We start from the raw sequence: 23,491 nt of genomic DNA, 5'->3' as shown, positions 1-23,491 counted from the left end.
CTTTCTGCTCCCATGTGGCCTTTTTCTCCAGAACAGTTTATCCAGGGGTCAGACTGTTCCGATGCAGGTTTCGTGCAAGTCTGCCACTAAGAGGCAAAGACGGAGACTGGATGAAGCTGCATCAGTCAGGTCCCAGCTGGAAAGGAGCTTAGGACACCACGGAAGGGCTAGGAGAGGGAAGTCAGGTCTCACATCTTGGGGTCATTCTTGTCCAGTCATGTGGCCTTGAATGATTACAGAATCTCTTATCATCGACTCCTAACTCAAGCACCAATGACGCCAACGTTATCGGATTGCTATGGGACTGGATGTGACAATGGATGTCAAAACCTAGCTGGGTGCCTGGCCTTGCAAGGATTGTGGTATTTATTGGTTCCTGTCTGTCCTTCACACACACACACACACACACACACACACACTAGGAGAATCTGAAGCAGAGACTTTTGCCTCTGGCTCCAAAACTAACAGATGGCTAATCTTCCTAATATAGGCGGATGGATTAGCCTGGCATTACTGGGACAGCACAAAACTGCAACTCCTCTTCCTCTGAGGCAACATGGACCTTATACCTTCACGCCTCTCTTAATGAGGCAGAACCTCAGCCAACTGTTCCCCAAAGTGACTTTTATACAGTGAAGATGGATGCCAGAAAGATGAATTACTAGAATCTGTTTCGGTCCCCTTTCCTTAGACTGGAATGTTTTCAGACCAGCAAAATTTTCTTTCAGAAAGCTGACCTTTTAGTTTACTGTTACTCAGAACCAGAGACTGATTTGTAGGGCAGTTATTAAGTTAGATCCTCCCTTACAACTTTAGAATAATCTTAAGAGATAGGGGAGCCTTTAGATTCCCCACTCCCACCCTGCTCCACAGTTATCAGTCATTAATTCTTAAAAAGACAATACTCAGTCTATAAAAAAGTAAAGATTTGATCATAGCTGTGATTAAGAGACACAAGCAACCCATATCGTGGACAGTTTGATACTGGAGTGTAAACCAATTACTCACTAACAAGAATTTCTCCTTCCTTTCACCTGAGATTTATAATAATTTAAATGGGATTAGGAATGGACATGCATTAGACACCAAGTCCCTGAGGTCACCGTGTAGACACTGCTGGAACAGTTTTTATATCCACCATTGCTTCCAGCCCTCACCCTGGCCCCTTGACAGAGGTGTTATCCCCCGTCTCAGGAAACTGGTAAGAGGTTTGGTCACCATTCAAGGCCACGCGGTAGAAAAGGGTGACCCCAGATGTGAGGCCAGGCTCCTGCTCCCCTTGTAACTCCACTGAGCCCTGGATTCCTCATACAGCTTCCTCCCCTCTTGCTACAGCCGTCGCAAGACGGCTCCATCATTTTGAACTGTGAGAGCACTAGACACGTTCCATGCGTCTGAGTGTTTGAACATGTTTTCTAAGCCACTGCTGCAGTTCAGCTTCGGGTTTTCTGTTCCTGTGGAAGTGGCCCTATACCGCCTCCTCGACAGAGTCGACAGACTCACCCAGTGACTGGCAAATGCGCCCCACCCCATCCCAACCCAGCCATTTCCCATTCCCAGGCCTCACACACAAGGAATAATCCTGAACTTTCTGAGAGCTGCAAGTCAATACATTTCATTCCTGAAAAGAAGGGAACTAAGAACGAAGATTCTTGTGACCATATCCTTCTTCCTGGCATGGCAGCTGCCGCCTATTTGTCTCCCTCTTATAGGGTACTTGTGATGGCACTTAGGGCCGACCCAAATAATCCAGGAAAATCTATCTCAACATCCTTAATTTAATCACATCAGTCAAAAACCCTTTTGCTGCATAGCATACCATGTATAGGTTCCAGGAATCAGGACCTGATAGTTGTGGGAGCCATTATTCAGCCTACTTTGCACCCAAACTGATCAATGATTTAGAATGCTCTTCAAAAAAAAAACGTTTAACAGTTAAAAGTAAAATTCACCCAAAAGATAGTGTGAGTTAAGACCTGGTTGTAAACTAGTCTCATATCTAGCACACAAATTCTCATCTCTAGCATACACATTCTCTTTATTTTCTGAACATCTCTAGGAAGGCACATTTTATGTTTCCTTCACAGATCAGTAACCAGGTAAATGTTGAAGACTCAGGGAGAGCATGGGACACTCTACATCTGTACATCTAGCTGACAAGTGTTCGCTGACATCTTTGACTGAAACATGAGAAGGCTGGATTGGTAATACTTTAACAGGGAACAAAGTCAGGCACATAAACCCTGTTGGGGATCTATATGACCTCTCTTTTATTATTTCTGACACTACAGAAGGGAGAAATCCCACCCTCTACGCTAAAACTCCACTGTACAGAAGGGGCATCCGCTTGCCCGGTGGCCAGAGCTATGTGGCGCCACGGATTCCAGCGTGGAGGGTGGGGTCGAGCGTGGGGGTGGAGTCAAGCATGGAGGGTGGGGTCGAGCGTGGGGGTGGAGTCAAGCGTGGAGGGTGGGGTCGAGCGTGGGGGTGGAGTCAAGCGTGGGGTGGAGTCAAGGGTGGAGAAGTCGGAAGTGGAAAACTGACTCGTGATGGGGTCTAGCAATTCTAATCCTTCCACAGCCCGTTTACATCATTAACACCACGGGATTCACAGTGCCTTGAACCATGGGGTTAGGCATGGAGTACGCGCTCAGTTAAGATAAAAGGCACATTTTATGCTTCCTTCACAGATCACTAACCAAAGAATGTTGAAAACCTGGGGAGAGCATAACACACTCTTTATGTCTGTACATCCAGCTGATGATGGTTCAGTTGACGCATCTTGACTGAAATATGAGAAGGCTGGTTGGTCATACTTTAACAGAGAACAAAGTCAGGCATCTAAACCAATGTTAGGGAGCTCCACGACCTCTCTTTTGTTGGAAGCACATAAACTAACTGAAGAACAACTTCAATTACCTCACAGGGTTCTCTGAGGACTGAATGAACCATAAAGCTCTTTACAACTAGCAGTTATGACATCCGAGTGACCCCGGCCTGCCCCGTTTTTCCATTATAAGGAAGCCAGCTGTGAGGGTGACTGGAACGAGGAAAGCCAGTTGGTTAACAAGTATCTCACTGGTTTGTCTCTTTTTCAGTTATATGAAGGTGCTTACACTTACCAATCATTAACATAATATTTTTTTTTTCTTTTTAGGACCGCACCTACATAGCGAAGTTCCCAGGCTACGGGTCCAATCGGGGCTACAGCTGCCGGCCTACACCACAGCCACACGGGATCCGAGCCGCATCCGCAACCTTCACCACAGCTTTCAGCAACCCTGGATCTTTAACCCACTGACTGGAGCCAGGGATCAAACCCGCTTCCTCGTGGATACTACTCAGCTTCCTTAGTGCTGAGCCACCATGGGAACTCCTCCGATATTAACTTTTAAACTATAAGTACTAGTAAGATTTCAAACACACACTGTAGTTGATGAAAGCACGCTGTTCTGTTGGTCTTCAGACTAGTTTAGGTCTCCTTTTACAAGCTAATTTAGCCCCTTCAACATTTCTTCATTGAATTAATCTGGTCAGTTGTTTACAGTGAGATCCTGAGGGTGGGCTGAGTGTGCTGTGCACAGCAGAACATCCAGCATCTGCCCTGGTGCCTAGTGGCACAGGGCAGTCAGGCAGAGCTAAATGTCTTCCTAATATCTATTTTGTCCTCTTGTTCAGTAACAATACTGGATTTTTTAGATGAACATGATGTTATTCAGAATAAAGACTACATTTTCCAGTCAAGAGAACTGTTAGGTTTTCACAGGAACATACTACATATAATCACATAATTTCATTACTATGAAAATATCCTCACTGACCAGTCCATTTTAAGTTGCTCCGTTATCTCTTGGCTTTACCTCAACAAAACTCGTAAAAGAGAGGCAATTAGGATTTTCACCTAATTTTCTTTCAACTAGGTTGCAGTCTTAAAGAGAGTCCACTTTAAGAAAAACAGATTATTTCTCCCATTATAGAAAGAGATATCGGAGTTCCTGTCGTGGCTCAGTGGTTAACGAATCCGACGAGGAACCATGAGGTTGCGGGTTTGATCCCTGGCCTTGCTCAGTGGGTTAACGATCCGGGGTTGCCGTGAGCTGTGGTGTAGGTCGCAGACGCGGCTCGGATCCCGAGTTGCTGTGGTTCTGGCGTAGGCTGGCAGCTACAGCTCCGATTGGACCCCTAGCCTGGGAACCTCCCTTCTTGCTGCGGGAGCGGCCCAAGAAAATGGCAAAAAGACAAAAAAAAAAAGAAGAGAGATATCCTGCCCACCACATTCTAACCCCACTTCATAGAAAGTGCACCCACATGCCGGTGCCATATGCAGCCAGTGCGTGGAGGGGTGGAGTCAAGCATGGAGGGGGTGGAGTCAAGCGTGGAGAAGTGGCACATGGGAAACGTCCACGAGATAAGAGTCTAGCAATTCTAAACTTTTGACAGCCCTGTTTGCAACATTATCAGGTTCAGATGGAATAAAAATACCACCACTGTACTCAGGGTACCTAGAACCATGGCGTTTGGCATGGAGTAGGCATTCAGTTAAGATAAAAGCTGGTGACTAATTTAAAAAAATTAAACATCTTATATTCTAGATAGTTTCCAGGTTAAATGAATACTAACCTGATAGAAGGTGTGCTTATGACAGGCAAGAGAAGGTAAAACAATGAACAAAAAGCACCAACTCACTTATCACTTACAACCGAATTTATAATGGTGGTTCTGGCAGCAAAAGAGTAAATTGCTTTGGAGGAAGTTTAAATTCAGTCATATTTTATATGCTATTCAAATATATCATCAGCTTCTTTTAAATGGATATCTGTCACTTTTAAGGGTATGATAACATTTGTACTAAGGGAACACCTGTTTTTAAAAAACCACTAAATTGTAATACTCTGTGCTGTCACGATCAGTAATACATCAAAATTACAGATAACTGGCAAGATATTCAATTAGGAAACTTCCACCTAATCATTTGATAGGTGTTCATCAATTCTTAATCAAAGATAATTGAGCCATAGGGACTGAAATTGATGTTTCAGCAGCAGAAATGAGTTTATTTCAACATGAAACAGTATATTGATATAAGCGTGAAATATAACTAACACAAACGAATCTTTTATGCAGGGAGGGAGATAAATTGAGCCGAATTGTAAATTCATGTTTTATTTGACCTGAGTAGAATCTAAGCTGATACAATCCTTGTAGAGGATAATCATGTTGTAACCTCATCAGATTTATTTTAAAAAGATGGTTAAAATCTCCCATGATGAGGTATTCAAGCTATAGATCTTTTGTATTTTTAGTCTTTGTCAACTTTTTCTTATGAAGATGCAGCTGAATACCTTTATTCCAAAACTAATTCTTCCTCCACATTTAAAAGCAATCTATCCTTCAAGCATACTGGTCTTTGCATCAGCATGTGTGTTCTCAACTTCTCCAAAGTTACCATAGCAACTCTTGCTAATTTGGCCTTGGTTGGATTTTTTAGAGGAGAAAAAGGTGAGTCTAAACATTTAGGACCCAATTTTCACAAAGATTAAAACCAGAAAAAAAAAAAAAAAAAAAAAAAGTGCGTATCTTGGGAGATTGACAATATTCCGGCTAGGCTATGAGTCAAAATTAGATTCAAGGTTAAAATGTACTTTAAATATGGCTTTATTTTAAAATGTACTTTAAAAATGTATCTAAAATACAATTGTAGGGAGTTCCTGTCATGGCTCAGTGGTTAACGAATCCGACTAGGAACCATGAGGTTGCGGGTTCGATCCCAGGCCTTGCTCAGCGGGTCAAGGATCCGGCGTTGCCGTGAGCTGTGGTGTAGGTTGTAGACATGGCTCGGATCCCATGTTGCTGTGGCTTTGGTGTAGGCCGGCAGCTACAGCTCCGATTGAACCCCTAGCCTGGGAACCCCCATATGCCACAGGAGCAGCCCTAGAAAAAGCCAAAAATAAATAAATAAAATAAAATAAAAATAAAATAAAATTGTAAAAGATCAGCCTCCCACCCCCCCACAATCCAGACCCTACAGCGAACAGGAGGTGCCTGATAGTGTACATCTGCTGTCTCTATGGAGTCAGGTCCAGGGCTGAGCAGGAGTGCCTGGCCAAGGAGAACCTGGAGGCACGTAGGGCTAAAGAATCTCCAGAGCTGTTCTAACACCCAATTCGGGCTATTTCTCCTATTACCACAAAGACAGCCAACCCCCAACAGGCACTTGTACTACACAGAGAAGTGATTTCTATACGCATCCCAAACTCTAGTACCTCCCCACCTGGCAAGGGCTTTAAGAACTAACCCAGGCAAATGCAAATACTAGGTCGTTTTCACTAAAAGACAAAGTTTGTTTACTCCCTAATGCAATTAAAATGTAGCAAAAGAAGTATTCTTTCCTTACCATATCACAGGGAAGCAGAATCTACCACTAATATAAAAGCATTTCAAAGCTATTATGGACAGGGCTTTGTTGCAAGTGTCTGTGAGACTTAATAAATCTTTACACATCAAAAGGGTTTGAAATAGTCCCAACGAAGTTACTTATGCAGGAAGCATCATCATCTGAAGAACTGGGTCCTGGACTGGGCTCTGAAAATTAGTTTTCTTGCCCCTTTTACCATCAGCAGCCTGCCGTAGCGTGCTAAAGGGAAAGAGGAGATGAACTACAATTCTGAAAAATTAAGAGCACTTTATAAGGCTGATGCATTGAGCCCCTGCTTCACAGGGCAGAGCAGAAGTGAATTCCCTCCACGTTCGGAGCCTTGCCAATGGAGCTGGGAATACTCTGGAAAGAAACGAATGTGCAGAGCTCAGGGGTGGGAAGGAAAGCATCAAGCAGATGGAGAGAGACCAGTTAGCGCTCTAGTCACCACCACCCCTTCCCTCACCTGAGGGACTTCTCAGAGGCCCCTTCACCCTGCCTCTCTCACATCTGTAATGGCAGCTGGACTGGGTTACCTGAGAAACCAAGGACCATGTTGGCACCTGGATGAAGCAACTGCCTTAAGCCTTTAGAGTCCATTGAATTACACGCTCCATTTTGGGTTCTTTGAAGTTTTAGATTGCTCTTTCCCTTGGGCGTAGCTTAAATTTAGGTTGCAAACCAATGAAACATCTGGAGTCCGAGCTGCAAGTCATTTTAACCCGTGCACCTTTGCCAGGAACCTGCTAGAAACCAGACATCCAATGGAGTGACAGGAGAAGTAACTGTGACCAGTGAAGACAGTGTGCCCGCAAAGAACTTGCACTCCTGACACCCCAGAGTAGACAGGCGTCTCCCTTTGCCCATCCTGGGCTCCCCACCGTGGGTCTCCGAGGGGCTAAGGACTAGACTCTTTGCAGTCTTCTCAATACCTCCCTCCCCCTCCTGCTTGGCTGCGATGGGGGTGGGGGTGGTGGTGGAAAGGAAAGGCACTGGGACAAGCATAACAGAACATGATTTTAAGACTGGAGCTTAGGGGAGTTCCTGTTGTGGTGCAGCAGCCATGAACCCAACTAGCATTCATGAGGATGTGGGTTCTATCCCTGGCCTTACTCGGTGGGTCGGGGATCCAGTGTTGCTGTGGCTGGCACCTGCAACTCTGATTCGACTTCCATATGCCATGGGTGCAGTCCTAAAAAGCAAAAAAAAAAGACTGGAGCTTGAGAAGAGAGGTACACAACACATTTATCATTGATCTACGGGGGAGTGGGGGAGCTGAGCTCCATTTAAGAAAAGGTACCACCCTGACACAGTGCTCCAGGAGAAATTATGCAGCCTCTCATAGACACCTGACTTCAAGAAGCCCAGCTGCCCTACTGCCCAAGTCACCTATAAGAGATGGTGACTAACTCCCAGCCCTGCCCAAAGTGGCAGGTCAAAGGCTCAACATTTTTGAGCCACCTTATCTTTCTAGCTGAAGAAGATGTTTCTGATAAAAATGATATTTAAAAACTGGATGTGGAGTTCCCATCGTGGCGCAGTGGTTAACGAATCCGACTAGGAACCATGAGGTTGCAGGGTTTGATCCCTGGCCTCGCTCAGTGGGCTAAGGATCCAGCGTTGCCGTGAGCTGTGGTGTAGGTCACAGACGAGGCTCAGATCTGGCGCTGCTCAGATCTGGCTACTGTAGGCCAGCAGCAACAGGTCCAATTAGACCCCTAGCCTGGGAACCTCCATATGCCACGAGAGCAGCCCAAGAAATGGCAAAAAGACAAAAAAAAAAAAAAAAAAAGAAAGAAAGAAAGAAAAAACTGGATGTGCTCTGCCAATACTAGTCCGAGTATTTCCTCAATGGATGCTTTACTGCAAAAAGGCACAATTCACCACATGTGTACTTCCAGGTTTAAAAAACAATTTCCTAGTCTTAGGCTATAAAAAGGGGGCCTGTATCTGCTATTGAAAATTCTGTTTACAGAAGGAAGATTCCACTGCCAGGCTGTCCAGATATATTCATCCTGCCCCACATAAACCTACTCCACCTCTATTTATGCGAGACGGGAAGTCAATGTGCAAACAGTGTCAATAAAAAGCAGCTGAAGGCACACATTCTTTGACTAATTAAGTTGGGAGGCCCGATTCACAGCTGTTCCTACTCCTGAAAATGTTTTTGTAATAAACAATGGTGTTGAAGACGTATTTTGCTCCGTGTTTCACCACTTTATAATTTATACCAATAGAGTGCTTGACTCTCAGCCTGCTTTTCCCATTCTGACACTATGATGTAGGTGTGAACTGTATCCTGGAGCCATTTCACAAATAAGGAGGCTGAGAAGTTGAGACTGTGCTTTGCTCAAGGTCATTCCAATGCTATGAGAACTGGACTAGGGAAAAGCAATCCGCTCTGGTTCCTACACTGATGGAGAAGAGCAAAGTCAGCCTGTCACCTCCACACCTGACTTTCCGTTGAAGCTAAATCACAGCACTAAGCCTGCTAATTTTTTCGTTATATAACGCTGCTCTGATAATCAAGAGACTGCATTTTCTATTGCTTCTGCAGCTGGACACAATGAATCTTGTTAAAAAAAAAAAGAAAAACTAACTAGGGAGTTCCCATCATGGCTCAGTGGAAACTGAATCTGACTAGTATCCATAAGGACTCAGGTTCGATCCCTGGCCTCGCTCAGTGGTTAAGGATCTGGTGTTGCCGTGAGCTGTGGTATAGGTTGCAAGCATGGTGTGGATCCTGCATTGCTGTGGCTGTGGCGTAGGCCAGCGGCTACAGCTCCAATTTGACCCCTAGCCTGGGAACCTTCGTATATTGTAGGTGCAGTCTTAAAAAGACAAAAAAAAAAAAAGAAAGAAAGAAAGAAAGAAAAATAGAAAATCTTTGCCTGGCTAGAAAGAGAGCATCCGTCCTGGTCTTTGTAACAGGAGAGACTTTGCTTCTAGTCCCAGGTATTAAAATGTCAGGGTTGGGCCCACTTCCTTCATCTGCACATTTGGTGTGCCCTCCATGTCCTCCCTCTATCACCACCCTTGGGATATTAAGCACTGTGGACAGGTCTTAATTTAGCTCTTCAGTGTAAATAAAAGGCAGCCAATTTGTTAGAGTCCATCACTGAGTCCTTTATTAAGTCATAGACAAGGACAAAAGTGCCATGGACTTGCTGCCCACAGAGAGGTCTGCTGACTTACTCGTCACCACCTAATCAGTATCTGTCTTGGTGACTTAATGTCCTGGACAAAGCAAGAGACCATCAGAGGCAGAGGATGAAGAGGCTGCCATCAGTCCGCCTCCTCCACAATGTCTGCCCCCACAGGTGCCATGGTATCATCCACTCACCCTGGGAAGAGATGAGGCAGATGCATTTGGGCTAAAAACACAAGAAAAGGACAATTCACCCCATGCCACCTAGTGTTCCTATGAAGTATCTGGGCAAGTTCATGTCTGTTCTAAGTGTGAATATGGGTTTGCAGCAACATAGAGGGACTTGAAGGGCATTATGCGAAGTGAAACAAGTCAGAGACAGACAAATACTGGATGAGATCACTCATATGGGAAATAGAAAAAAATACAACCAACTAGTGCATATCACAAAAAAGAAGCAAACTCAAGAGATGAAGAGAACTAGTCATTACCAGTGGGGAGAGGGATGGGGGGAGGAGCAAGTTAAGAGGAAGGAATTACAAAATACAAGCTATTACCTATAAAATAAACTACAAGAATACATGGTAAAAGATAGGGAATAGAGCCAATATTTTCTAATAGCTATAAATGAAGTATAACCTTTAGGAATTGTGAATCACTTTGTTGTCTACGTGTCACTTAGATAACAGTGTACAGCAACTACACTTGAACAAAAAAAGTACATGTGAATACAGGAAGGAAATCAAGGGAGAAAAAAAGTCAAAAAAAGTCACAAAGTCATCAGTGAATTCCCCATTTGTACTCTTACAACTTTCCTTTGCTTCCAGTGTGCATGAAACACTTCTGTGCACCCTTGCTCGTCTCCACTTGGCATAGTCAGAGGTTCCTTCAGAGCCCCCCCGCCCCCCAGGGACCAAAGCACTAGGCACATGGAGCCTGTCCTGTTCACTGTGGAGCCCAGTCCCGCTGTCCACTGAACATGTGACGTGCAGCTAGTCTGAATTGCCATGTGGCGAAAAAAGACAGTGATTTATCTCACTGATCGCTTGCACACTGAGACCCATGTATCCTGAAATGATATTTTGGATATACTGGGTTAAATAAAAAACCTGAAAGTGACGGTCACCCTTTTCCATTAAATTCTGGGGGGGGTCAAGGAGAAAAAGGTAGGTAGCTTTATTGCTTGGCCAGGCAAAGGGGGTCACGGCAGGCTAATGCCTTTAAGACTGTGCCCCCCCCCATCCATTTTTTAATGTGGCAATAAGAAACCCTGTCACTCTGGCTCACCAACTGAGCCTGCGTCCCCTTTGTTCCATCTATATCCAGCCTGGGAGGCACAGGAGGAACAAGAAAATAACACTCTATCTACCCCTTGCTTCATCTGTCGGTTTCTCAACATCAACACACACAGCTCTACGCCACATAAATGAATTTCTTTTATTGTCTGACGTAGTTGCTGGATTTCCAAGCATCTCCATTTATGTTCACTGAACCTCTGCTAATTCATCCTCGAATCTGTCTTGTTGGTGTATTTTAGACTATGCGCAGTGCTGATCCACAAAAAGCCTATTTGAATCTATCTGTGCAGAATGCATTATCAGGAGTGGGGCGCTCCCTCTGCAGAGAGGGCCTTTAAAACTTCTATTCTATTATGTTACAAACGCAGCAGCTGCTAGACAAATTGCCCCATGGGAATGGAAGGGTGAGCAGCACCCAATCCTACAAAATCCAGAACTGCGAGAGACGTGGCATGTGTACCCCTGAACATCTATGGGCCTCATAGCATATATCGAATATGAGTGCCACTGTTTGGTGATCAGCATTTCCACATAAAATGCCCAAGCACAGTCAGTTGGTCTGTGTTCCCCCAAAGGGACCCATACAATTCAGTAGTGAAAAAATCATCAGTTATCAGCAAGAGCTTTTTTTTTTTTTTTTTTTTTTTTTTAACAGCTGAACTTGCAGCATATGAAGTTCTTGGGTTGGGTGGAATTGGAGCTGCGGCTGTGGCCTATGCACCAGATACAAGCCTCATCTGTGACCTATGCCACAGCTTACAGCAACTGGATCCTTAAACCACTGAGCGAAATCAGGGACGGAACCTGCATTCTCACAGAGACAGTGTGAGGTCCTAATTCGATGAGCCACAATGGGAACTCCTTGAAGTCATTTCTTAAATGAATTACCATCAAATTAGTAACAGAAGATCTCTCTCTCTCTCTTTTTTTTTTTTTTTTTTTTTTTTTTGTCTTTCTAGGGCTGCACCCACAGCATCTGGAGGTTCCCAGGCTAGGGGTCTAATTGGAGCTCTAATCGCAAGCTCATGGTTCCTAGTCAGATTCGTTAACCACTGAGCCACGACAGGAACTCCATAACAGAAGATCTCTAATAGGCCCCTACCACAGTTAAATGAATCTGAGCTTGTTTTGCATTGGTTTCAGTCTCCTACTTAATTCTAACAGAAGTGCCAACCCACTTTCAGGAAAGTCATCTGTCTCACTGAGTCCTACTAAGCAGTCCTCTTTATACACACCCCAAATCTCTAATTCCTTTGGATGTGCCTCTGGAACACATGTAATTCTCCTATATTCCCAACTTTTCTGTTTCTACTTTCCTCACCTACTTGTCTTAACAGCAATCTGGCTTTTCCTTTATACTGTCACATCTCATAACCACAGATACTGGTTCCCCAAACTTCCTTAAAAGACAAGACCAGAGAGTTCCTATTGTGGCTCAGCAGTTAAGGAACCTGCAGTCTGTGAGGATGTGAGGACATGAGGAGTGAGTTCACGTGGTGGCACAGTGGTTAACAAATCTGACTAGGAACCATGAGGTTGCAGGTTCCATCCCTGGCCTTGCTCGGTAGGATAAGGATCTGGTGTTGCCGTGAGCTATGGTGTAGGTCGCAGATGCAGCTCGGATCCTGTGTTCTGTGGCTGTGGTATAGGCCAGCAGCTACAGCTCCAATTTGACCCTAGTCTGGGGACCTCCATAAGCCACAGGTGCAGCCCTGAAAAGCAAAAAAATAAAATAAAATAAAATAATAAAAAATAGGCAAGACCAAAGAAAGGAGAGTCATTTATCACCTTTCCTGTTGAACTTTCTTCCAGGCCATGTCCTATCACCTCTGTTCCAAGACCTCTTTCCCTACCGCACTCCTATGTCACTCTTCTCCTTTTTTTTTTTTTTGGTCTTTTTTTTTTTTTTTTGCCTTTTCTAGGGCCGCAGCATATGGAGGTTCCCAGGCTAGGGGTCGAATTGGAGCTGCAGCTGTCGGCATACACCAGAACCACAGCAACGTGGGATCCGAGCTGCCTCTGCGACCTACACCACAGCTCACAGCAACGCCAGATCCTTAACCCACTGAGCAAGGCCAGGGATTGGACCCGCAACCTCCTGATTCCTAGTCGGATTCGTTAACCACTGCACAACCACGGGAACTCACTCTTCTCCTTCTTGACCCAGGCCTTCCCTTTCTTGCCACCATCACTGTGTACGTCCCGCACCCATATGTGTTTGGAGGTTTCAAGAAGGGGGCTAATCTTGGGAACACCCAAAGGTACAGCTCAGAGACTTCCTCCTCTACCTCAAGGTGTTACCTCCATTCTACTTACACTAAACACAAGCCCCACCACACCTTGGAGCTTATCACTGCCCAGAAATACTCCACCTTTAAGATCCAGGCTTCCAGATCTCTGGTTGTAGCTTTCCGTTTACCTATGTCTCCACTTCCTTATTCTTTGAGGTCCTGCCCTTCATCCTCATTAGAGGTTCTTGCTACCGCCCTCGACCTTACCCATCCTGGCTCCACGAGCCTCCTTGTTGAGATGGGACCTCCAAGCTATCCAATGTCAGTGATGTCCACATTAACATTTATTTTTATGACTTTCTCAGCGTCCATGTGCCAATCCATGAACCTCATTACCCCATTCATTTTCTCTCATCTCGGAAAAAAATCACAGTAACGTGTCCATTGGTTCTAGGAAGGAAACTGAGACCTTTAGCTGCCTCTTTAAAACTGCCCAGGCTTTCTACTCAACTCTGGCTGGTGTAGGATCACTTTCTCTGCAGCAACTGTTTTCATCCTTCCATTCTCCCATCCTTCTCATTTCAGATGATAACACTCAATGCCCTTCCTCTCCCCACTGCATCACAGAGGAAGAGATGTCCACATTCTTTTGATCAGAGCTGGGGTGGGAGAGCTAGAGCTGCTGAGACAGCAGCAGTCAGAGAGGCTGGTCTCTTCTGCGAACCTCAGCATGCATCAATCTACACCTGAATGATGTGGGTTTTGTTTTTTTATTTTCTTTTTCTGTGGCACACCCTTTTCCTTAATTGTTTTTATTGAAGTATAGTTGATTTAAAATGTTTCAGGTGTATAGCAAAGTCACTCCTTTATATGTATATTCTTTTTTTTTTTTTTTGTCACAATGTGCCTTTATGGTGAGCTGCAGATGGGACATTTCCAGCAATAGTTAAAAATTTAATTTATAGGAGTTCCCATTGTAGTTCAGTGGGTGAAGGACCCAACTAGTATCCACGAGGATGCTGGCTGGATCCTTGGCCTCACTCAATAGGTTAAGGATCTGGCATTGCTGCCAGCTGTGGTATAGGTTGCAGACAGAGCTCAGACCTGGCATTTCTGTGGCTGTGGTGTAAGCTGGCAGCTGCAGCTCCGATTCAACGCCTAGGCTGAGAACTTCCACATGCCACAGGTGTGGCCATAAAAAATAATGACAATAATAATAATTGTCAGGGATTCCATGAAGCCATGTGGATGGAACCCTTGGGAGCTTATATAGAGATGCTGACCCAGAACAGTAGGAAGAAGACTAAAGCCCATGAAGAGTGAGGCCATCGAAGAGATGGGGAGCTCTTTATAGATATCCCGCATGTATTTGGAGGTGACCTCCCAGAGGAAAAACCAGGCAGTGAAGAACATGCCAATGGCCAACAGCACCACAGTCAGATGAGGATAGACAGCCAGCTTCCCTGGGCTGATGTATCTGTTCATGGCCTCAAGCTTCATTTTGCCAGGCATGGTGGGGTAATCGGATATATATATGTATATATATTCTTTTTCAGATTTTTTTCTAAGGCACCCCCTCCCTTGAGATAGATTTGCAGGACCCACAGAAAACCTGCCTTTACGTGAGCACCCCTGTGACCCTGAGGCAGGTGCTAACTCAATTTGAGAATCAAGGTCCAAAGGCATTCTCTCACTCAGACATTGTAGCTGCCTGCTTCTTTGCTCTGTGAATGACCAGAGGCAGGAACAGCTGTATAATACAAATTACATGAAGAAGAAAAAAAAATAACGAAAAAAAAAAAAACCTCAATGAAATTTTAAGCCAAGCGAGACTGAATGACAAGAGTATAGAAATGACAAGATCTATGAAATCTTGAATTCTTATTCGAGCACCTAAAATGGGGTCAAGTTTCTCAGCAAAAATAAAAGGTATATGGCAAAAACGTACAAATGGCTAAGAACTCGGTATTTCGCTGAAAGCAAACTTAATTTATCAAAAACTTTTTTTTTGTCTTTTCTAGGGTTGCACCCGAGACATATGGAGGTTCCCAGGCTAGGGGGCTAATCAGAGCTGTAGCCACCGGCCTACGCCAGAGCCACAGCAACACGGATCTGAGCCGCATCTGCAACTTACACCACAGCTCACGGCAACACCAGATCCTTAACCCGCTGAGCAAGGCCAGGGATAGAACCCGCAACCTCATGGTTCCTAGTCGGATTCTTTAACACTGCACCACAACGGGAACTTCCTCAAAAACTATTTTAAAAGTTTAATATTCATTTATATTTTTCTTTATTTTCACTATTAACACCTTTTTTTTAAAATTGAGGTACAGTCTGCCAGTCTATTTCTGTTTTGTAAATAAATTCATTTATATCGTTTTTTAAATTTCCACAAATAAGTCACATCATATGATACTTGTCTTTGACTTATTTCACTTAGTATGATGACTTCTAGGCCCATCCATGTTGCTGTAAATTTCATTAATGCATTCTTTTTTTAGGGTTAACATTTTAAAAAATCAACATGACTTAGACTCATGGAATGGAAAAATAGTTATCAACAGTCAGGAGACATTTATCGTGTCCCCAAATCTACAACTGGCTCCACCACGGGTTAGCTGATAAATTTCTCTTCACCTCAGTGCCTCCATATATGAAATGGGGGTTTTACACTCTTAGAGGAAAACGAAAATGTTCAGACCAATAGAGCAATGGAAGGCCATTCTACAAGGGGAAGCCGGGGCAAAAAATCATTCTGGAACAAGCTTTTACCAATATTTTTCCCCACTGGTCTTCCTTGGAGTCCCCCTACGCCTTGAATAATGACATTGTTTTATGACATTTAAGCATCACAGCATGAGGCAGCATCTGGTGGGGAGGTTCATACATGCAGGAAGAGACCTCAGCGGTGTTTGCTATTCATATCTTTTGATGTTTCAACAACAACAACAAAAAAAAACAAGGCATTCTTTCAAACCAGTCGTCACAGTGGCAGAACCAAAAAGACAACTGATAAGCTGAATATAGAACCCAGATGTAACCAACAAGAGAAGACGCACCAAAACTACCTCGGGTGAAAAGAGAAGGAAATCTACATCACTGACAAGTGCAAATTCCTACTAAAACTTTAAGATGATGAGTAGAAAAGACAAAGAAAAGAAAGGGAGGAAGGAAGGGAGAACACTGGGTAGATTCTTCTCCAAACTAACTACTAGTAGTAGTTCCAGTTACAACAAAAACAAGCAAGCAACAGAAAAAGGGAAGAAAAAAAAAAAAAAAGAAAGAAAATAGATGGCTATATTTTGCTAATTCCATCAAAACTCAAGAAGTGATCAAGAACTCAGACAAAGCTAGCCCACAAAGAACTTGAAACCAAGGCCCCGGAAAACCAAAGTTTTGAACCTAACAATAATGATGTCATCAAAATGCATGAAGAAATAAAAACATGAGATAGTGTTAGTTTCTAAGTACATAGATTCTGAAGTCAGACAGACCTGAATTGGAATACAGTTTCTGTGGCCTGTGTTGTTGTTGTTGATGATGTTGTTGTTGTTGTCTTTTTTTTTGTATTTTCTAGGGCCCCACCCATGGCACATGGAAGTTCCCAGGCTAGGAGTCGAATCAAAGCTATAGCCGCCAGCCTACCACAGCCACAGCCATGCCAGATCCGAGCTGCATCTGTGACCTACACCACAGCTCACAGCAACCCCAGATCCTTTTCCCACTGAGCAAGGCCAGGGATCAAACCCGCAACCTCCTGGTTCCTAGTCGGATTCATTAACCACTGCGCCACGATGGGAACTCCCAGTTTCTGTTGCCTGTAGACTGTGACCTTTGACAAATTACTTAAGTTTTTCCAGGACTCAATTTCTCCATCTATAAAATGGGGATAATCTCGCATCAGTTGAGTGCTCCGGGCACCAGGACTGGACACTCCGTGTGATAACTGCTGTAGTAGAGAATGTGTGAGACCATGGAAAATTCCAAACACCTCCCAGCTCTTCAACTTCAAAGAGCCTGAGCAATGAATGTGAACTTTGGGATCAAATCGCAGTTGCTCAATACTTCTTTGGCTGGAGACGATTCATACTGATTATTTGTATTGAAAAATACCAGTGCTCTGAGAGGTTATGCTTTCATCTGTAAGATCATACCTGATTGGCACCTGACCAATATACATGCAAGGCTTGAACACAAAATATTGTGAAATGAAAAACAAAAAAGTCTCCCAACTACATGTCCTAACCCCAGGCGTGGCTGATGGGGACCATGCAATGCATCCTGTTGAGTCAGATAAGCAATGCCTAGATGTGCCCCAAGGCATTTGACCTCCCAGTGTCCTCCATTCCCTAAACCCGGTCCCCATGCAAATGCTGAGATGTCTCCTTTTCCAACCTTATGTCTATCCCTTCTACTCCAGCTCCACAATCCCTGGTCACTGCCCAGATGGACTCGAGCACCCCAGGCTCCAGCCCTAAGCACCGCCCCCTGCAGGCAGGGCTGGCTGGTACCCTGTCTCTGGTTCCATGGAGACACCTTATTGAGTCTCACTCTCTCCCAGGATTCCCCTGATGACCCCATTCTCCTCCCAAGTTACTCCCTCTCCTTATTATTGCGACACACCTTGGAGGGACAAGCCCTGGCCTGCCAAAAAGGTCCTGATACTCCCAAGGCCATCAGACTAGAAAGCAGCCCAAATGGGTCAATCCTCAGAGGCAGGTCCTCCCCTCCCAGAGTGAGACCCTGAGAAGGGCCCCTGCTCTCAATTCAGCTGCACCCCTGCCCACCTGCTGGCCCGCCCTGCACAGAGCAACCCCACACTTCACCTTGACCCTCTGCAGGCAGAGGTGAGGGCAGAGCCAGGCAGGGAACAGGAAAGAAAGGAGAGATGATGAATAACCATAGGAACACAAAAGCTATTTATGGTTTGAAAATGCAGTTAAGAAGTTCCCATCGTGGCTCAGTGGTTAACGAATCCATCTAAGAACCATGAGGTTGTGGGTTCGATCCCTGCCCTTGCTCAGTGGGTTAAGGATCCGGCGTTGCCATGAGCTGTGGTGTAGGTTGCAGACGCGGCTCGGATTCTGCGTGGCTGTGGCTGTGGCGTAGGCCAGTGGCTACAGCTTCAATTAGACCCCTAGCCTGGGAACCTCCATGTGCCGCAGGAGCAGCCCTAGAAAAGGCAAAAAGACCAAAAAAAAAAAAAAATGCAATTAAGAATTCCTTAAAATTTCATTAACGTTTTGCGGAGAGCAACATGTTTCTTAATAAGCTGATTACCAAGAAAGATTATTTCCCTCCATCGTCCAAATTTCTATTAGCATTCTTATGAGCATGGCCATGGGCTGCATCCTGAATAAAGACAGGTGAGGTCCAAACGTGCAGGAAAGACAGCAGAATCTCTAAAGCATTCCCCAGTCCAAAGATTCTTTTTCTTCAAGTACCTAATCACAAACAGCGTTAAGCAATCCCACTTTTGAGGCTCTTGCTTAAACATTTGCAACGCTTCTCCTTTCAAACCTGATTCCCTAACTCAATACAAGGCAAGGCCAGAGCTTGATTCTTGATCTAATCCATGAGCAGTCCTTTTGGTAGCTGAGTTGTAAGCACTGACACAAAAGGAATCACACCTGTGTTTTGTTTCCTTTCAGGGCACGTACAAAACCGTCCCAGACTGGCTAATACAAAGAGTAGCTTGGCTCACATAAAGAGCTCTTTGAAGATAATATTTCTAAACAAGCCCATCACCAAGGGAAGGCTTTTTTTTTTTTTTTTTTTTTTTTTTAATGCTTTATTTCAGAGGTAAGACAGAAAGAGGAAAAGACTTGTATGCATTTTTCTCTTTCCTTAAAAAAAGGAATATATTTCTGGAACTTTCCTTGGGAAACACAATAGCAGCCCCATTCATAACTCCTTGCTCAGTGGCAATCTGCAGACTCCCTCTCCATTTCTTGCTAAGGATCCCTCTCTCATCCCTGACCTGCATCACAGCTCCAGGTGGATTTCCTTCCTCAAGTCCCAGAGAACCCGCCATCTTAAATGGGGCACAGTTGTCCTAAAAAACTGAAGCAGTGAGCTGCTTCCAATAGACTCTATGAAGTCTACTCAGCAGTATCAATTCGTTTGGAAAAGTAATGCCTTTAATTTCAACAGTGAGACTTCTGACATCACAGAGAAACTTTCAAAGTCTCTTGGAGTAGCAGACTTGTCTGCACAGCCCTGTTCCAGCAAAATTCACCCACCAAGACGAGAACAAATTAGTTTTCAGGGCCTACCTAGAAAGAAACTTAAAAGTCCATTCAGGGAGTTCCCGTCGTGGCACAGTGGTTAACAAATCCAACTAGGAACCATGAGGTTGCGGGTTTGATCCCCAGCCTTGCTCAAGGGGTTAAGGATCTGGCGTTGCCGTGAGCTGTGGTATAGGTCGTAGACGTGGCTCAGATCTGGCATTGCTGTGGCTGTGGCATAGGCCGGTGGCTATAGCTCTGATTAGACTCCTAGCCTGGAAACCTCCATATGCCAAGGTAGAGGCCCAAGAAATGGCAAAAATACAAAAAAAAAAAAAAAAAAAAAAAAAGTCCATTCGGTATTATTTCATATGACAGAAGAATTGAAAAACTTAGTGCAAAATGGCTAACAATTCAAAGAGATCAAGCATAATAAATACCCACAGTACCATAATCATTTAGACCAAGACATCATCCAATTCCTGATTTAGTTTCTGACAGGAATAAAGTCTATTTTCCCCCTCGAAGGCCACTTCCTGGGGTCCATTTTAAAAGGATATGTACGGGAAGTTCCCGTCATGGCGCAATGGTTAACGAATCCAACTAGGAACCATGAGGTTGCGGGTTTGATCCCTGGCCTTGCTCAGTGGGTTAAGGATCCCACGTTTCAGTGAGCTGTGGTGTAGGCCACAGACTCAGCTCAGATCCCGAGTTGCTATGGCTGGGTGTAGGCCAGCAGCTACAGCTCCCATTAGACCCCTAGCCTGGGAACCTCCATATGTCGTGGGTGCAGCCCTGAAAAGACAAAAGACACCCCCCCCAAAAGTGTTGTTTTAAGTCCCTAAGTCTGAGAATAATTTTTACACAGTCACAGATAACTAATATTATGCCAGACATTCTCTGCCTCCCCAAAAATGACGACCAGCCCTCCATGACATCATCTGAACCCTTTAGCCTGAAGAGCCACTTTGTAAAGCCATTACCTCTCTTTTTTGGCCCAAAAAATATGCACTTTTTGAGGAGTTCCCATTATGGCTCAGCAGAAACGAATCTGACTAGCATCCATGAGGACGCAGGTTCGACCCATGGCCTTGCTCAGTGGGTTAAGGATCAGGCATTGCCATGAGCTGTAGTATAGGTTGCAGATGTGGCTCGGATCCGGCATGGCTGTGGCTCTGGTATAGGCCAGTGGCTACAGCTCCAATTCGACCCCTAGCCTGGGAACCTCTATATGCTGCGTGTGTCACCCTAAAAAGACAAAAGAAAAATGCACTTTTCACTTTCCCTTCATTGCCATTAACATCATACTTATGAGACTTAAGAATTCTTGTCTATGTGAGAGACTTCATAATTTCATAAACTATGAGCAGGAATTTCAGCCATAAGGTCATCTGAATACACAAGCTACCTCTTCTCTTCAATGATTTCTTGAAAAATACTTTCTGCCCTTTCCTGGCTATCTCTAGTTTACAGTGGTGTCATTAAGTTATCTAGAATTGCAAGCTTCATAACTCACTGCGGCACGTATATGGCAGGAAGAATTTGTACCATCTTATTGTAACATAAAATTTTCCACTGAGACAACTACCAAATTTTTCCTCCAGGCTGGCAGTCCAGCCAAATCATCTGCCTACCTACTTGTTAGCTCCAGGAGAACCCAAAAATACAGGAAATAGAATACCATCAAGAATCCTGAGTAACAAATGACACTAACTCAGTGCAGGGCCTTCAGTAATTCATTCAAATATGGGAGAGACGGAATGTCACTGAGACCTTATAACGGACAATTGGGGTATCTGACCTAGATGGCCATGTCAGAGAAGGACACCCTGAAAAAGTGACCTGCCATCTGAAGACAGAGCAGAGTCTCGTTGGACAAAGAAGAGGAAAAGGGAACAGCATGTGCAAAAGTGCCGTGTAGGAGGGAACGTGGAAATGCAAAGAGGTCAAAGTGGCTGGAATACACAGCAATAGGGATAAGTGCGCTCCATGAAACTGGGAGGCTGTAAGGACTGGATTATGTATAGCCTAAGGGTCCCCAGGGGACTTTGGTTTTTATCCAAGGGCAACAAGAAACCATTGGAAGGTTTAAAACATGTGTGTTTTAAAAAAAAACCCACAGCCCAGGAGGCAAAAACATAGACCACCAAGTGTACAACAGGAGGAAGTTTCCATCAACACTCCCTAAACTTGTGCATGGAAAGCATGTTTATTTCTTTTTTCTTTTTTTTTTTTGTCTTTTTAGGGCCGCACTCGTTGCACACGGAGGTTCCCAGGCTAGGGGTCGAATCAGAGCTGTTGCCACTGACCTGCGCCACAGCCACACCAATCCTTAACGCACTGAGTGAGGCCAGGGATTGAACCTGCATCCTCATGGATACTAGTCAGATTCGTTTCCCCTGAGCCACGATGGGAACTCCCCTGATAGCACGTTTAATGTGAATGTATATGAATCCCTCTCCATATTTAACTTTAACACAATTTGACTAAAAGTATGTTTTTAATCATCTTTGACTGACAGTGAGTCTCCAGGGACCTGCAGCCTGTCAACCTCATGGACATGTTAAATAACCCCAAAAACTTAAGTCTGTAGAGCTTAGAGCGACAAAACCCTGTTCAAACATTCGACACTCCTGGAAAACCCCTTGGCAGCATTTTTGAGGCCAAACTAGTGTATGTGCCCCTGAACGTTCATCTACAAAACCCTGATGGGAACCCTCATTCTTCTGGATCTGTAAGCAGCTATTTATCAGTGGTCAGAGGTCATGAACACCAACGACCATTAACCAAGTGTTTATTTTCTAGAGAGATAAGAGAGCTGAAACGTATCTGTCCCTGGAACAATACTGTTGCTTGATCCCAGCCCAGAGCATTAAATCAGAATCTAACCCATGGCGAATGGGCACTGCAGTATCCACCCAGCAAAGGACAAGGTTCTGAGTTCCCTGATACAGAGGCCTAAGTGCAAATGTTTCCTTATCTTCACTTTCTCCTGAGACAACCCAACATTGACTTGTAATCTAAAAAGTCACAAAGAGTCAATGTGATTTTAGAGACAATATATCTTAGGTAGTTACACACCGCTGGGTTCAAAAGAAGACTGTTGCCATAAACCTACTCCAGCTGAGTTATCAATGGACTTCGGTTCGAAATGCTATGTTTTCTACTGGTCATGTAGAAATATATCATCGTAGGTTACTTAATAATAATAGCAATGATCATCAGCATTGGAGTAGGGTTGGGAGAAAGATATGAGGAAGGTCTGGAGGAAAAGAAAGTCGATTTAAGTCTCTGCTGCTCCCCCACATCCAAGCCAGTGAAAGGAGAAATTGTGACATAACCTGCAATATGCCTAGAGGTTTCCTGCGAGGCTCTGAAGAAGAAAAAAGAAGAGTTGCCTCCCTAATGCCTTGACCTCGGCTGAGGCAGCATCCTTTTCTCAATTCTTCCATTAACAAAAGGCAGGTGGTTCCGCTCCCATTTCTTGTCTATCAAGACTGCAAATGAGTTATTAAAAATAGGGCTCATTTCCAAGAGAAGGTGCACCAATGGACTAAGTCTCAATCTTACCTCTTGGCTTCCTCCAGGTGGCACAAATATTCATAAGCGATATTCTGCCGCCTCCTCTCATCCATCTCCTCTGCGGAGAGTCTTTCATCGTCCACGATAGCTAGAAATAAAGGATAACATCACATGACTCAAAAGCGCCGCGTTCATCAAATAGCGATGAGACAATCAACTAGAAAAAAACTCAAATGCAGCTCAACACTGAGCACGGGGAGACAGGGGTCGTGAAACATCCAACACAGAAAGAGCTTGGCCTTTGGGTCTGACAATATTATTTCTAGCAAAAAATGCCATACGGAAGTTGACATTAAATAATAGAAAGCAGAGAGCATCAGATGTCATGGTCACGATGCCACAGGATGTATACGGCCTCAAACCAACTAAGAGTGTGGTCTATTGGCAACAGGGGTACTCAACAAGCTTGCAGAACTGGTCCAACAGCTCAGCTTAGCCCATCCTAGCAATTCTGGGCCTTAACAAAGACTCTCCAAGGACCTGTGTTTTTCTCACTTCTACAGGGAATTAAGGCTTCTCATCCAACACAAATCCTTTTTTACAGCTGAGAAAGTCTCTAAAATTCCTCCCTCACTTATCTCTTGGCC

The 23,491-nt window shown here is 44.4% G+C and overlaps 1 protein-coding gene across 1 annotated transcript in view; it reads right to left on the bottom strand.

Annotated features, from left to right (window-relative positions):
- IQGAP2 (IQ motif containing GTPase activating protein 2) overlaps positions 1 to 23,491 on the bottom strand; it is a 339,223-nt gene that overhangs the window by 255,317 nt on the left and 60,415 nt on the right. The window contains 1 exon segment of the mRNA XM_021084462.1: positions 22,893 to 22,992. Coding sequence (XP_020940121.1) covers positions 22,893 to 22,992 — 100 coding nt within the window.

This window comes from Sus scrofa, chromosome 2 (genome assembly GCF_000003025.6).
Source record: "Sus scrofa isolate TJ Tabasco breed Duroc chromosome 2, Sscrofa11.1, whole genome shotgun sequence".
NCBI classification, from domain to species: domain Eukaryota; kingdom Metazoa; phylum Chordata; class Mammalia; order Artiodactyla; family Suidae; genus Sus; species Sus scrofa.
The sequence above is the reverse complement of the archived record's forward strand: the minus strand, read 5'-3'. Positions and strand labels throughout refer to the sequence as shown.